The sequence below is a fragment of the Cydia fagiglandana genome, chromosome 25, assembly GCF_963556715.1.
Source record: "Cydia fagiglandana chromosome 25, ilCydFagi1.1, whole genome shotgun sequence".
NCBI classification, from domain to species: domain Eukaryota; kingdom Metazoa; phylum Arthropoda; class Insecta; order Lepidoptera; family Tortricidae; genus Cydia; species Cydia fagiglandana.
In genome coordinates this window covers 4245433-4259576 of record NC_085956.1, presented here as the reverse complement: position 1 = coordinate 4259576, position 14144 = coordinate 4245433, and the positions used below count along the sequence as shown (strand labels likewise).

Genomic DNA, 14144 nt, shown 5'->3' with positions numbered 1-14144 from the left:
ATCTTTTATTCAAATTATACATATGAAAAAAATCTGTATTATTTAATCTCTTCAATAAAATGATAACCAATATTTTAGTGATTAAACTAAGAGTAATACGACGGTCGTAACTGTTAGACGGCCGCGAATAGCTGTGTTGTATGCGTGCACTTTTTTTAGGCGTAAGGTGCGCGCTCTCACTTGTTAAGCTTATAGGAAGGAAAAGCTAAACCCATTCGAATAAAAGTTTTTGGGAGTGTTTCTGTGGGTTCCTTAGTAATTGATTTGATAAGAAAAAAAATTTAATATATGCATAGAAATAACTTAAAATTGCAATAAATCGACTCACGAAATAGCGGTCATTTTATCTTACGTGTGTCTCCTATTTCGTGCCACTAACGAATCAAGGATTTTCTAGATACATTTTGAGTGCTTGTTTTTAAATATAACAACAAAGATAATTAAAAAAATAAATGAGAAAACAATTAATGTATTTCATGGAGTTTCGTATGAGCGAAATTCGGTATATGTTTTTTTCACTAGAATTCTCATAAAACGAGTTTGAATGTGACCCGAGTTAAAAATTTTAAGGTATGTTCCACGTATATTCTCATATTAACTACTAGCACAATTTTATTTATTATTGAAATTTGATTTATTTTTGTGTATGTTTATTTTTAACGTATAAGATAGTAAATTATTTTTTGTAAATAATTATTATTTTTAATTATTTTTTATTTTTTTAATTTTATACTTTTATTTTTTATTTAAATTAAATAGTTTGACTTTTAATCAAGTATTAAAGTACCCATATGGTTTACCTAAGTCTTAATTCAACCATTAAAGTCGACGAGTACAAAAAACTTTAAGCTAGCTCTCAATTTAACATTTTTTTTATTATTATTTTTAATTTGACCTTACAATTATTCGTAAGTAGGTAAGACCGTTAAATATTTAAAATGATTATCAGCAAATTATCAATTTATCACCAATTACTCTAAGAAAACTTTATGCCGAAACAGGGGACACGAATTCACGAATTTAGGAGCTGACCTAAATTTGTATCACGAAATGGGAGCCAAATAAGAGGTTCACGAAAAAATTCATATAAAAAAAAGTTTCAACTAAAACCCTACAGTTTATACATTAAATTATTAACAAAGAACTAATATAACATATTCAAAAGCTTTCAAGGTATTGATATGCTTAGTAATATTAAAAAAAAATACACAAACTCTCAACTCACTCTCAAGAGCCTTAACCTGCCGAAACAGGGGCCCTTTACCTTATTCGGTTACTATCAGGTATCTGGCCTATCCGGACATGATTTTAATATCCGGCCGGATACCGTATAGTAAAATTGCTTGATTTCGGAGTAAACTAATTGGATTTAAAAAACAGACTTGATCATAATCGTACTTGTTTATTATTTTAAAACAATTTAAAAAATCAAAGAGCTAGAAAGCGAAAACGAAAAAATTAAATCTCACTTACACGAGCTGCGCTCCAGCTCAAGCTCCATAAAAATAGAAAGTCAGATAAATAATGATACTCAAAAAAGCTTCGTTCTTCACGGATTGGACGAATATTATGGGGAAACCGAAGAATCCCTTTACCCTCGCATCAACCATATGTTCAGAGAATTATTAGATATTGAGATAAACGGTTTTATAGAATCCGTACGCCGAGTCGGCAAAAGAGGAAATAGACGCCCCCTTATCATCGAGCTCATCAGTAACCGAATGAAACGATATGTACTAGACAATGCACATTATTTTCGAAGCTCCGGGTACGCTGTTTCAGAAGTCCTAAATAAACAAGCCCTAGAAAAGAGACGACAACTTAAAAAAAAGCTATATGACGCACGCACGAAAGGTGAATATGCAATTATTAGGCACAACAAGCTCTATATAAATGGTATCGAACAACATATACCAACTGAAACACAGGACCCGCATCAGGCCACGAATGTTGACTCCAAACACACCGCCTCACCCACCTTTTCAAGGACCAATATCATCGCTACCGCTTCTACCTCGGCAAATGCCGACCAGAGTCTAAATAGCAGCTCCACAAGCACCTCACTGCAACAGTACTCTTCTACGCAGAGCAACGTACGGGCACCAAACAACACTGACATAGCCACCCAAACAGACGAAACTCTGGACGACTTATGTTCGCAAACGAATGACAGCAGCGGTACGAGGGACACGTTTTTTCGGGATAAACACTAATTTAGAAACCACTGATTTTAATGTTAAACCTAATTTAAATGCTTTTAGAATTATGTACCAAAATATGCAAAGCCTTTTTAACAAACAAGATATATTAGACGCATTTTTGGATGATAAAATTAACCACTTTGAAGCCCTTTGTCTTACGGAAACATGGTGATCTAAGGAAAAACAGCAATTAATACATATTAACAATTACGACATCGCGTCATCGTTCTCTCGTGTAAACCACTCGGGCGGCGGGTGTTGCATATTCCTACGTAAACAACTAGAGTACACAGAGCGTAAGGATATCGTGGATATGTCCATTGAATATATTATAGAAATGGCCTCCATAGAATTATCTTCACTTAATACATTGATTGTTGTTATTTATTGGAATGGCCGTGAATATGAGACTTTTTTAAAGCAAATGTCAGTACTCCTAGACATGTTAAGTAAAAAAGAATCGGGGAAAAAAATTATAGTGGGCGGCGACTTTAACTTAGATTTGATTCAAAATAATAAACAATCAAGACAATTCCAAGACTTCATGATGGAATACAATTTTATCCAACATATAAAGGATCCCACCCGCGTAACTAACACTACATCAACATGTTTAGATCTTATCTTTACAAATTTCACACATGATCTTATAAAAACGGAAGTATGCGACTTAGGTTTCTCAGATCATAAAAGTACCATTATCCAGTTAGCAATACCACAAAAAAGTAAAAGCGGTTTCTATATATACAAAAAAAGATTCTTTAGTGAAAAAAATATTCAAAGCTTTAAAATGATGCTACGAAACATTGATTGGTATCAATTAATTAAACCAGAAAATGATATCAATATTAATTACGAAAACTTCAATGACACCTTACAAAAAATTCTAAATAAATGTATACCCTTAAAAACAATTAAAGTAAAAACTAGTTTAAAAAAAAATTGGCTCACAAAGGGAATCAAAATTTCTTGCAAAACAAAAAGATTATTAAAAATTATGGTTACCCAGTCCAACGACATAACACTTACTAAACATTATAAACAATACCAAAAACTACTTAAAAAAACCATACTTAAGGCTAAGAAACTCCAATACATTCGAAAACTTCAAAAATCTGATAACGTTATTAAAGCTATGTGGCAAATAATAAAAGAGCGCACTAACAAAAACGCAACGCAAACGCGGCATAATATTGGCCTATCGTTCCATAATAAGTTAACGTCTGATCCCAAGCAAGTGTCGAACATATTCAATTCATTTTTTGCATCGGTGGGCGACGTTGAACCCGGAAGTACAGCGCCGCGCGGCCGGCCTGTACTCCTACCCACCACAAACTCAATTTACTTAAGTCCGGTAGATATTCCAGAGGTAAGAAGGATCATTATGAACCTAAAAAATAAACGAAGTTTCGGAGTAGACGAGTTACCCCCAATGCTATTCCGACAATGTGCCGACGAATTAATTTTGCCTTTCTACATATTAATTAATCAGTCTTTTACAGAAGGAACTTTTCCCGATATGTTAAAAAAATCAATTATAAAACCGATATATAAAAAAGGCAACAAAACCGACCCCAGTAACTATCGCCCCGTGGCTCTTCTACCAACATCTTCTAAAATATTCGAGACTGCTATGTACAACCGCGTGTACTCTTTTTGTGAAAGGTACAATATTTTTGATGACGCTCAAAACGGTTTCAGGAAAAACCGTTCTACTACCTTGGTTGCATACAAATATATATTAGAAATTTTAAATATACTTAATGAAAAAAAATACGCAATTGGCATATTACTAGATATGTCTAAGGCATATGATATGGTTCAATACGACACACTATTAAACAAACTATATGAAATAGGAATAAGGGGAATTGCACACAATTGGTTCACGTCTTATCTCAAAAACAGAGAACAGTGTGTTGCAATTGAGTTTTTGGATCACACAACGGGCGAAATAACATGTGTCAAATCTGATCAACAGTCCATCACGCATTCCATCCCTCAGGGTAGTGTAATCGGATGTTTGCTTTTTTTGATTTACATTAATGATATCCCGAAAACAATAGCCCAATATTGCGTACTTTTCGCTGACGATATTTCAATTCTAACTTCATGTAACGACAGCACAAATACAAATCAAGATATAAATTCCATATTAAACTCTGTAATAGAATGGATGGAAGACCACAACTTAAAACTAAATATTTCAAAGACGAAAATTATTCAATTTAGGCCTCATCAAAAAAAACCGCTATCATTAAATTTCGACATAAATGGCATAAAATTGGATTTCGTGGACTCGGCAACATTATTAGGTTTCGTTATAGATTCAAATATCAATTGGAAGGAACATATAGCCAAAATTAAATCAAAATTATCATCTTTCGTGTACGCATTGAGGGAAGTTAAGAGATCTACAGATTTTAACTCCGCGATTACATCTTACTACTCTTACGCATACTCATGGCTTACTTACGGCATCATACTATGGGGAAATAGTACTGACGTCGAAGATATTTTCATCCTCCAAAAAAAGTGTATACGCATACTCGCCAATATAAAAATCCCAGAGAGTTGTATTCCTTACTTTAGAAAATATGATATGTTAACACTAGTTTCCATATACATTTATGAGGTGTGTAAATTTGTCAGGAAAAACCCGCAACTATACACTTCTATCCTAGATCAGACCCGCCGTTACGAATCTAGGTTCAAAAATAATCTAGTTACAGTGTCAGGATCTACAATGAAATTACACAGCACAAGTCCACACGCCATGACAATTAAAATTTATAATAAATTGAGTGACACCTTAAAAGGAGAAAAGAACAATACAGTATTTTTTAAACAATTAAGAAAGAAATTAGTAGACAAATGTTTCTATCATATAGAGGAGTATTTCAGGGACAAAGATGTTTAGTGCGCGTAAGATTTGTATTTATTGTTATTTATTATTTATTGTAATTAGGATAATTTAGTTTTTAAGTTCTAGATAATAAGTTTTTCTGCTATGCCCCATCCGGGTTTAATAATATGACGTGTATATTTTGTATACTTATGTTATTTAGCACGAATAAATGAAATGAAATGAAATGAAATGAAATGAAATAAACATTCCACTGACTTGCACGCGCACTCATTTCGAACCTAGAAATGAGTCCGCGTTCACTGGGAAACAGGTCAAACCTGCAGAATGCGCACCTGTAAAACCGAAATGTAGGTATAGTTCCGCTGGCCGAATATTCGGCGGCCAGATACCGGATATTCGACAGATGGTCAGGCCGAATATCTGATATCCGGTATCCGGCCAAAGAACTATCCGTTGCATCTCTATGATATAGTTGATCAAAGGACTGTCTCATTTCAAACAGAGACAGAGAGAATCATAGTATCTTTGTCTTATAAAGCCCCGGTACGCAAGGGGATAGTCCAAGAGACGCAGCCATGCGGTAGAATGAGATAGCAATATCACTTGCTCCTGAATAAATGTGTCCCCCAGCCTGGCCCACGCTGGCCTATTGTGTACAGGGGCCTTTACACTAGTAATAGCATCCAAAAGTAAAGGATGAGTATAGATTTTTGTTTTTACAAGCTTTTATTTACTTTCACCTGATCGTTGTCTGTCTGTCTGTCTGTAATCAAATCTTGCAAGTTTGATCCACTTCCCGGTTTCCGATTGTGCTGAAATTTTGCATAAATACGTAAGTCGGGTGACAATGCAATATTATGGTGTCATCGAGCTGATCTGATGATGGAGACCGGAGGTGGCCATAGGAACTCTGTGATACTTAAAACAACGAAACCTTATTTTGTTTGGGGTTTTTAGAATTGTCTCGGTGAGTATTAGTTGCCTGTGGGAAGAAAAGTACAGTCAGCGATAAAAGCTTGTACCAAAAATGATTTTTTTGCCAAAAACCACAGTTGGTAACGCATAGACTTAAAAAGGATAATATTTTATTTCATCATTTTTGAAGTCGGTTTTCTTTTTTTGTTATAAGTTTTTATTTTTCCATTTTTAGTTTTAACGCATTGTTAAGAGCGCGACGCATGAATGAAAAACAACATCATGATTAACACTAAATTCCTGTAGTACCTACTTTGATAAATATGTAATCAGGAATTTTCTCGAGTCCGTCTGGGAAATTATAATTCCTGTCACTACACTAAATCCATCCTCCGCCCCGCCACTGACCCAATCCCCCAACCCCCCGATCACTCTACCTCACAGCGCATCAACCCCTGATCTATGAACCCCTCGACCCTAAACCAGCAGCCTCTTAACTCCTAACCCTAACCCCCGATCAGTAGCCTTTACCAGCTTACCAAGAGTTTGACATTGATTTATTCGCTAGCGTGCGTGTAACTTACTTTCTTTGCATCTCGCTCGTACTGGCATATTAGTGCGAGCGAGATGCATAAAAAGTAAGTTACGAAGACGTTAGCGTCGCTAACTTAGCGAATATGTCAATGTCAAACTCGTGGTAAGGCTACACTTGCATTACATCAAATTGGCGGTTTTCGGAAGCAAATGCTCGAGTTACTTTAGAAAACACCGAAATCACTTTACACGTGCCTTTAAAAACTGAGGAGTTCCCTCAATTCCTCATGGATTCCATCATCAGACCAGAACCAAAAATAATACGGAGACACCTTGGAGGTAACTCCTTCCAAACAAAAAAATAATTACTCAAATCGGATCACAGGTGCCGGAGTAATCGCTGAACATACAACATTTAAAATATCAACATCATTATCATCAAAATAATAATCATCATCAGGTCTACTTCATCAAAGTGGTGGTTTTCGGCAGAAAATGCTAGAGTTGCTTAAGAAAACACCCAAATCACCATGTATGTGCCTTTAAAAATTGAAGAGTTCCCTCAATTCCTCATGGATCCCATCATCAGAACAGAACCAAATTAAAATGGGACCAACTCGGAGGTACCTCCTTTCAAACAAAAAAAGAATTACTCAAATCGGACTACGGATGTCGGAGTAATCGGTGAACGTACATAGAAAAAAAAAACAGCCACAACCGAATACAGAACCTCCTCCTTCTATGAAATGGAAGTCGGTTAAACAGTACGGAACCCTCGGTGGGCAATAAGTCATGTCATTTAGTTTCCTTAAATGTACTTAGCCATACTCCGAAGTTAGGAGTTTAATTAAAAACAAGGACATTTGCGAGTCCGACTCGCCCACCGAGGATTCCGTACTTTTTAGTGTCTGTTGTTGTAGCGGCAATAGAAATACATCATTTATGAAAATTTCAACTGTCAATTAGCTATCACGGTTAATGAGATACAGCCTGGTGACAGACAGTCGGACAGTGGAGTCTTAGTGATGGGTCCCGTTTTTATCCTTCGGGCAAGGAACCCTAAAAACACCGTGTATGTCGGTTAATGAGTTAAAATTTTATTTCATCTCTCATGCTCTGAAGAAGAGGGTCATTGTTGGCCTAAAAGGTGTGCAGAAAATGATACGTTTCTGCACTAGAGCATTTGAGATTCCAAGTGCGATTTTTTTTTTTACGATAAGCAATTGAAATTTGGGTTTGTTATACAATTTCCATTCGGATATTTGACTCCCCATTCCATAAATAATGATACTTTTGCCTAAATTGTTAATTGATAGTACCCTAAAAAAATACTATACAAAATGTATACTTATTAGTCATGTTTTTAAAAAAACACATGCATTTTACTTTCCACGTATTCGAAATGAAAAGTACGTAGGTGTTTAACTCGGGTGAAAGGCATCATTTCAGCCTCGGACTATTGGCGCTCCCACTGCGTTCGAGCGCCAAATGGGTGCCTTGTGGGTGCCTTTCATCTCTTGGTCAGGCGTGGCTCACTCGGTGATTTCGTCGCTTTGGTCAGGCGTGGCTCACTCCGCGATTTCGTCGCTTTGCTACAGGTAGCTAAAAGTACATCCGTACGGCCCCAATTTTGGGGTTTGCTATAAGCCGCGCGTGGCGCTGTCGCCACCTAGCGGCCATATCTGTCCTGATCGTAACAGACGCGTTTTGTTAGAGAGTGAGTCTTCTGTACCTAGTACTATTATTTATTCTGTGCTTTGTACAGGTAGCTAAAAGTACATCCGTTCCATACCAATTTTGGTGGCTAGCCAATAGCCATAAGCCGCGCGTGGCGCTGTCGCCACCTAGCGGCCATATCTGTCCTGATCGTAACAGACGCGTTTTGTTAGAGAGTGAGTCTTCTGTACCTAGTACTATTATTTATGTGCCTTGGTTAACAATCTACCATCTATTATAGCGATAACCTGGATGAGTGCCTCCCATCTAAAAACAAAAAAAACAAATCATGGAGACATGATGAGATCGTACGTGGCCCGTTCGCTGAGGGACATGGAGCTCGAGTACAATAGGACGGATCCTATACGCCAGAACTCACACCACACCCCGGCTTATGAAATTGGTTACCTCTTCAGGACTATGGAGGTAAGTGGGGTTTGCAATGGAGCAATGGAAGGCCCCTTGCACGAATGCGCTAAACGCGAAGCCGTCAGGGAGGCGTGGAGGCGAGCCGTCAAACGTGTCACAAAGGGAGACTTTCAATGATGACCACGACCGCTCTATCAAGAGTGTCCCGATCAAGAAGAAGAGAGGGTTTGCAATCCGGATCCGAGGTGTATGAAATTATCCGGATCTGGATCCGGATCCGCGGCTCTTCCCATATATTTCGGATCCGTCGTGCAAACTCTAGAGGTAAGTTATAAAGATAATGGCTCCTCTACACGATGAGCCAACGCCGTCTATTCCAAGGGACGCAGCCATGCGGTAGAATGAGATAGCAATATCACTTGCTCCCTCTAACGCATAAATGCGTCCCTTGGAGTGGCCGGCGGCGCGCCAACCTCTCGCTTGCGGCCCGCGAGCCTCCCTGGCTATTTTGTATGTAATACTGACGAACGACAATGTCTGCTAAAGTCACAAATATTACCAAAGTGCGGCCCGCGTCATTTTCGTTAACTACTATGTGGCCCTTGGCTGCTGAAAGGTTGCCGACCGCTAGTCTAAGCGAACAACTGGCGAACGCGACGCCGCGCCGCACGGCGGGCCCAAGGCGTTCGCGTTCGCAACGAGATCGCCCACGTAGGACACTTCTATAGGTATCAAAGGATTGATTCACCCCGCGCCGCATCGCTTCGCTTCGCGTTCGCGTGTTGTTCGCCTACGTAGTACGCTGCGTCGACTGACTTAAGTAGTCATTCGAGGGTAGATTTTGTTTACTTTTATTTAAATACCTAAAGATAGAGTATTGTGTATTGTGGTGCTTGTGCCGCGGCCGCTGCAGGACACCATCGTAAACGCGGACTTCTGGCCGCAGGGTGTGGAGTTTCGGCGGTTCCGGGGCAATGCGGCGAATCCTACGCCGAGTCTAGAGTTTGCGCAACGGATCCGAAATATATGGGAAGATCCACGGATCCGGATCCAGATCCGGATAATTTCATACACTTCGGATCCGGATTGCAAACCCTAGCCGAGTCAGACGACGCAACGGAGCCACGCTGTCACGTCGTCACCCAAATTCAGTGTTTAACTTAATTGTATTTTGTTCTCTGAATGTATTGTTTCATTGTATTTTATTTTGCAGTCTCACAGTGCCTTGGTTTTACTGTAATGCTGTTAGTTATTTCCTTTCCTAATATTCCCAATATTAAGTTAATTATATTATATTTTCTTAGATAACAATATTGTAAATTTCCTATATTTTAAGTCTAAGCCTTAGCAGAGATATATATAACTTCGTATAAGATAAATAAAGTCTAAGAAAAAAACGTGCCTCGGATGTGGAGAAAAAGTCATTCTCGAATAGATGGCGCCATTATAATTTATACCTTTGGCCTAATGTCGGCTAGATGGCGTTGACGACACCGTTTGATATTCAACAATTTTAACACATATCAGTGAAAGAACATGGGTCAGTATGGAACAATAAAAAATAAAAATAATTTATCCGTAAACATATTTTGATTAATTTATACACTTTCAATTTTATTTTAAGTTTTAATCGTGTGTCGATAGATGGCAGTAAATGTACCGTGTCTACAAAACCCCTCTATACTATCTATTCTTTTTGGCCTTAGATATTATGGAAGAGCGGGGTCTTCTGTCACAAGTATTTTACACTTACTAGAAAACTCCAACCTTTACAACTGTACCCTCTTTTTGTTAACAAATAATCGTTTTTCATTTGACTAATAAAATAAATAACTATCAAATTATACTTAGGAGTGCTTCAGACGGATGGTGGACATCTACAATTCGACCTTAACCACGGACTTGTACAATTTAGACGCATACACGACGGACAACATTATGTTCCTCAAGCATGTGGAAAACTTCTACTGGATACTCTATCATCTCGAACACATGCTGCATGAGACCGAGAAGAAATATCAGCTTCAAAGTAAGTACCATTCTGGCGCGGCGGCGGACACTCGGGAGCGTCTAAAGGTAGCCAAGTACAGCTGTCTCGGCGCCCAATACGAATTCGTCGCATTTGGCGCCGAGACACTTGGTTCGTGGGGCAGAGGCGCACATATGCTCATTAAGGCGCTTGGGAAAAGGTTGAGGGAGGCAACGGGTGACCCCCGCGCGGGCAGCTTTCTCGCGCAGCGAATTGCCATCGCAATCCAGCGCGGGAACGCTGCCTGCGTGTTGGGCACCCTCCCGAGGGCACCAAATTTTGATAGGTATTTTTAATTTTTAGTTTTAGTTATTTTAATTGTAGTTAGTTTTAGTTTTATATTCCTATTTATGTCTTATAGTAATTTATGTAATTTTAATATTCCTAGTAAGGTCACAGAATACAGAAGACTCACCCAGCAAACATTTTTGGTCGATATTCCGAAAAAGGCACCTATTTTAGGTCGCACAATTTAGGAGACCAAAATGAGGCACGTCGAATCGACGTCGTGGGCACGTCGAGTCGACATAAATGGGGAAAAAACGCACGTGCCGGCGACGTATTTATTGACGGTAAATTAGTGATTACAACCATTAGGTCAACACTAGGTCATGTTTCCGACGTGGATTCGACGTCGCCACGACGTGCCGCGTAGTGAAAATGTACTAATTTGGTATTCTTTACCACCTTTAGACGTGATGGCGACATATTTTTATCCATATAATTACTCTGCGAGGCAATATTTAGATGAGACGCGATGAAGAGAAAAAGAGACACAAACATTACGCTTATATATTCTTTTCACTCAGAAACAAAATGTCTAACAAGAAAACAACTTTAAGTTGTGTAATGATAATGGCGGCCACTAAGTTATGTAAAATAATTTAGGCCGATTACGCTGATGAAGAACGATGAAATCTAGTGCACAGAAAATTTTTTCGTGCAGTATGTTAGGTTTACATACAAAACTATCGATGGGCTTTTGAAATATTTAAGTTTTCAACATTTTATAAAATCAAAATGCATATATTTGCTTGTAATTGAGTGTTGTAATTGAATATTTGTGTGTGTGAGTGTATTGACTTGATCAAAATTATTGTTTTATTTTGAATATTAGCACAATGAAGTACCGTGCGATGGCACCATTCAAGATATAACAACTTAAATTATGCAATTTCATATTTAGCATCTCATTATAATGAAAGAAAATGGCGGCACAACCTTATGGTATTGATAGTACTTTACAAGTGATTTTAACTATATGGTCGCAATTTGGTATCTATTTTAAGTAACATTTACCTAAAATTAGTAGCTAAATCGACATAAAATCGACGACCTAAAGGTCTCCGTATAAGAAATAATTACGTCGCAAATACACCTAAAATGTCTTATTAGTACATTTGACCTATTGGTCAGACTTTGCAGTTAATTTTACCTAATATTTCGACTTATTTTCAACCATTAAGTCCCTGACTTCATGGTCCCCGTATAAGAAATAATTACGTCGTATATACACCTAAAATGCCTTATTGGTACATTTGACCTATTGGTCAGGGTTCGAAGTTAATATTACCTAATATTTCGACAGATTTTCAACCATTAAGTCCCTGACTTCATGGTCTCCGTATAAGAAATAATTACGTCGCATATACACCTAAAAGGCCTTATTAGTATATTTGACCTATTGGTCAGGGTACGAAGTTAATTTTACCTAGTAATACGACTTATTTTCAACCATTAAGTCCGTGACTTGATAGTCCCCGTATAAGTAATAATTACGTCGCAAATACACCTAAAATACCTTATTAGTAGATTTGACCTATTGGTCAGGGTTTAAGGTTAATTTTACCTAATATTTTGCCTTATTTTCAACCCCTAAGTCCCTGACTTCATGGTGTATTTATGAAGTGAAATTTACGTTTTATTATCCCTATATTTTGACTTGGAAGTAAAAGTGTACAATACGTAAAATAATTGGTGACTTAGGACGTCATTTTCACTTAAATTGGTAATATCTTCTTCGAGCCTAGGAAAAAATACTTAAAATGTTTGCTGGGCACTCTCTAACAAAACGCGTCTGTCACGATCAGTTGTCTGCCTGCCCACCTAATTATAATAGAATAATTAAAGTAATAATTTTTCAGTATACGGCATATTTTTCAATGTTCGTATTCGGCCGAATATTTCGGTACGAACTGCCGAATATTTACCGAATACCTAAACAATTTTTTTTGTCCGCTAGTTATCGCGGACGCACTACGCGACTCCGACTTGCACTTGTCCGGTTTTTACTGAGGTGTGCCAATAAAGAGTATTCACCACCTCACACCTCACACTCCTCACCACCTCACACCTCACCTCACCACCTCACACCTCACCTCATGTACCTATTATTTCAGGCGCCGGAATATTTGAACACTATCCCGACATCGACTCGATAAGCCCGCAGCCGACCACCAAGCGACACCGCTTCCGGTCACAGGTTGTGGTGTCAATGACCACCCCCACCAAGAGACCCACGAAGACCTGGTGGCCAATGGACTACGGCTGGGACCATACGGACGAGTGGCGATAATTTATTTCTTTATTATACCTATTCACTATTTGTTGTGTAGGCAAGAGCCTATACACCAAATTGAAATTGAAATTGAAATTTATTGAAATCAAATAGCGAGAGAGGGAGAGTGAACCTTCTGTTACTATTATTTATTCTTATAGATAATATTATTCTTCTTCTGTTACTATTATTTATTCTTATAGATTCACTCTCTAACAAAACGACAATTACGACAGATATGGCGTCCGTCAACTATCATCAACATCATCAATTCAATTGATTATTCAGCTAACCAATTTTTGCGGATCAGTTAAATTGTAATCCAAAATGAAATACTTCGCTTACCCACTGATTGCTTGTCGCTAACTGACGCTCAAATAATTAATTTTGTAACCAAATCAATTTAAAGTAGCTCAGTATGATATTAATTGCCAACTGGTTTAAAAAAAACCGGGCAAGCGCGAGTCGGACTCGCGCACGAAGGGTTCCGTACCATAAAGCAAAAAAAAAAACAAAAAAAAGCAAAAAGAAAACGGTCACCCATCCAAGTACTCACCACTCCCGACGTTGCTTAACTTTGGTCAAAAATCACGTTTGTTGTCTGCCATTTAAATCTTTATTTTATTCTGTTTTTAGTATTTGTTGTTATAGCGGCAACAGAAATACATCATCTGTGAAAATTTCAACTGTCTCGCTATCATGGTTCGTAAGATACAGCCTGGTGACAGACGGACGGACGGACGGACGGACAGCGAAGTCTTAGTAATAGGGTCCCGTTTTACCCTTTGGGTACGGAACCCTAAAAATACTTGCTTACCATAAGTTGCTAACCAAGTATCAATTTCGGCTGACCATCCATTTTGTTCATCAAAATAGGAATATTCTGCAGATCAAAAAGTCAAAAAGAATCAAAAAGTTTGAGCACTACGGGCTGCGCGGCCCTGTTTTGAGTTT

General features: G+C 38.0%; 2 protein-coding genes across 2 annotated transcripts in view; one reads left to right on the top strand and one right to left on the bottom strand.

Annotated features, from left to right (window-relative positions):
* The window catches only part of LOC134677028 (cytochrome P450 6B2-like), a 38227-nt gene that overhangs the window by 13090 nt on the left and 10993 nt on the right, over positions 1-14144 (bottom strand). The gene's annotated exons all lie outside the window — the stretch shown is intronic.
* Positions 8533-13208, top strand: LOC134676739 (uncharacterized). Its single transcript, XM_063535124.1, has 4 exons — positions 8533-8661; positions 10456-10683; positions 12876-12912; positions 13033-13208. The coding sequence occupies exons 1-4, from the start codon at positions 8533-8535 to the stop codon at positions 13206-13208; spliced, it is 570 nt and encodes a 189-aa protein (XP_063391194.1).

Coding starts and splice junctions, on each gene's coding strand:
- LOC134676739 (XM_063535124.1), top strand. CDS start 8,533: ATGATGAGATCGTACGTGGCCCGTTCGCTGAGGGACATGGAGCTCGAG. Junction 10,684..12,875: donor CTCGGGAGCGTCTAAAGGTA/GCCAAGTACAGC, acceptor TTTGTCCGCTAG/TTATCGCGGACGCACTACGC. Junction 12,913..13,032: donor CGCGACTCCGACTTGCACTT/GTCCGGTTTTTA, acceptor CTATTATTTCAG/GCGCCGGAATATTTGAACAC.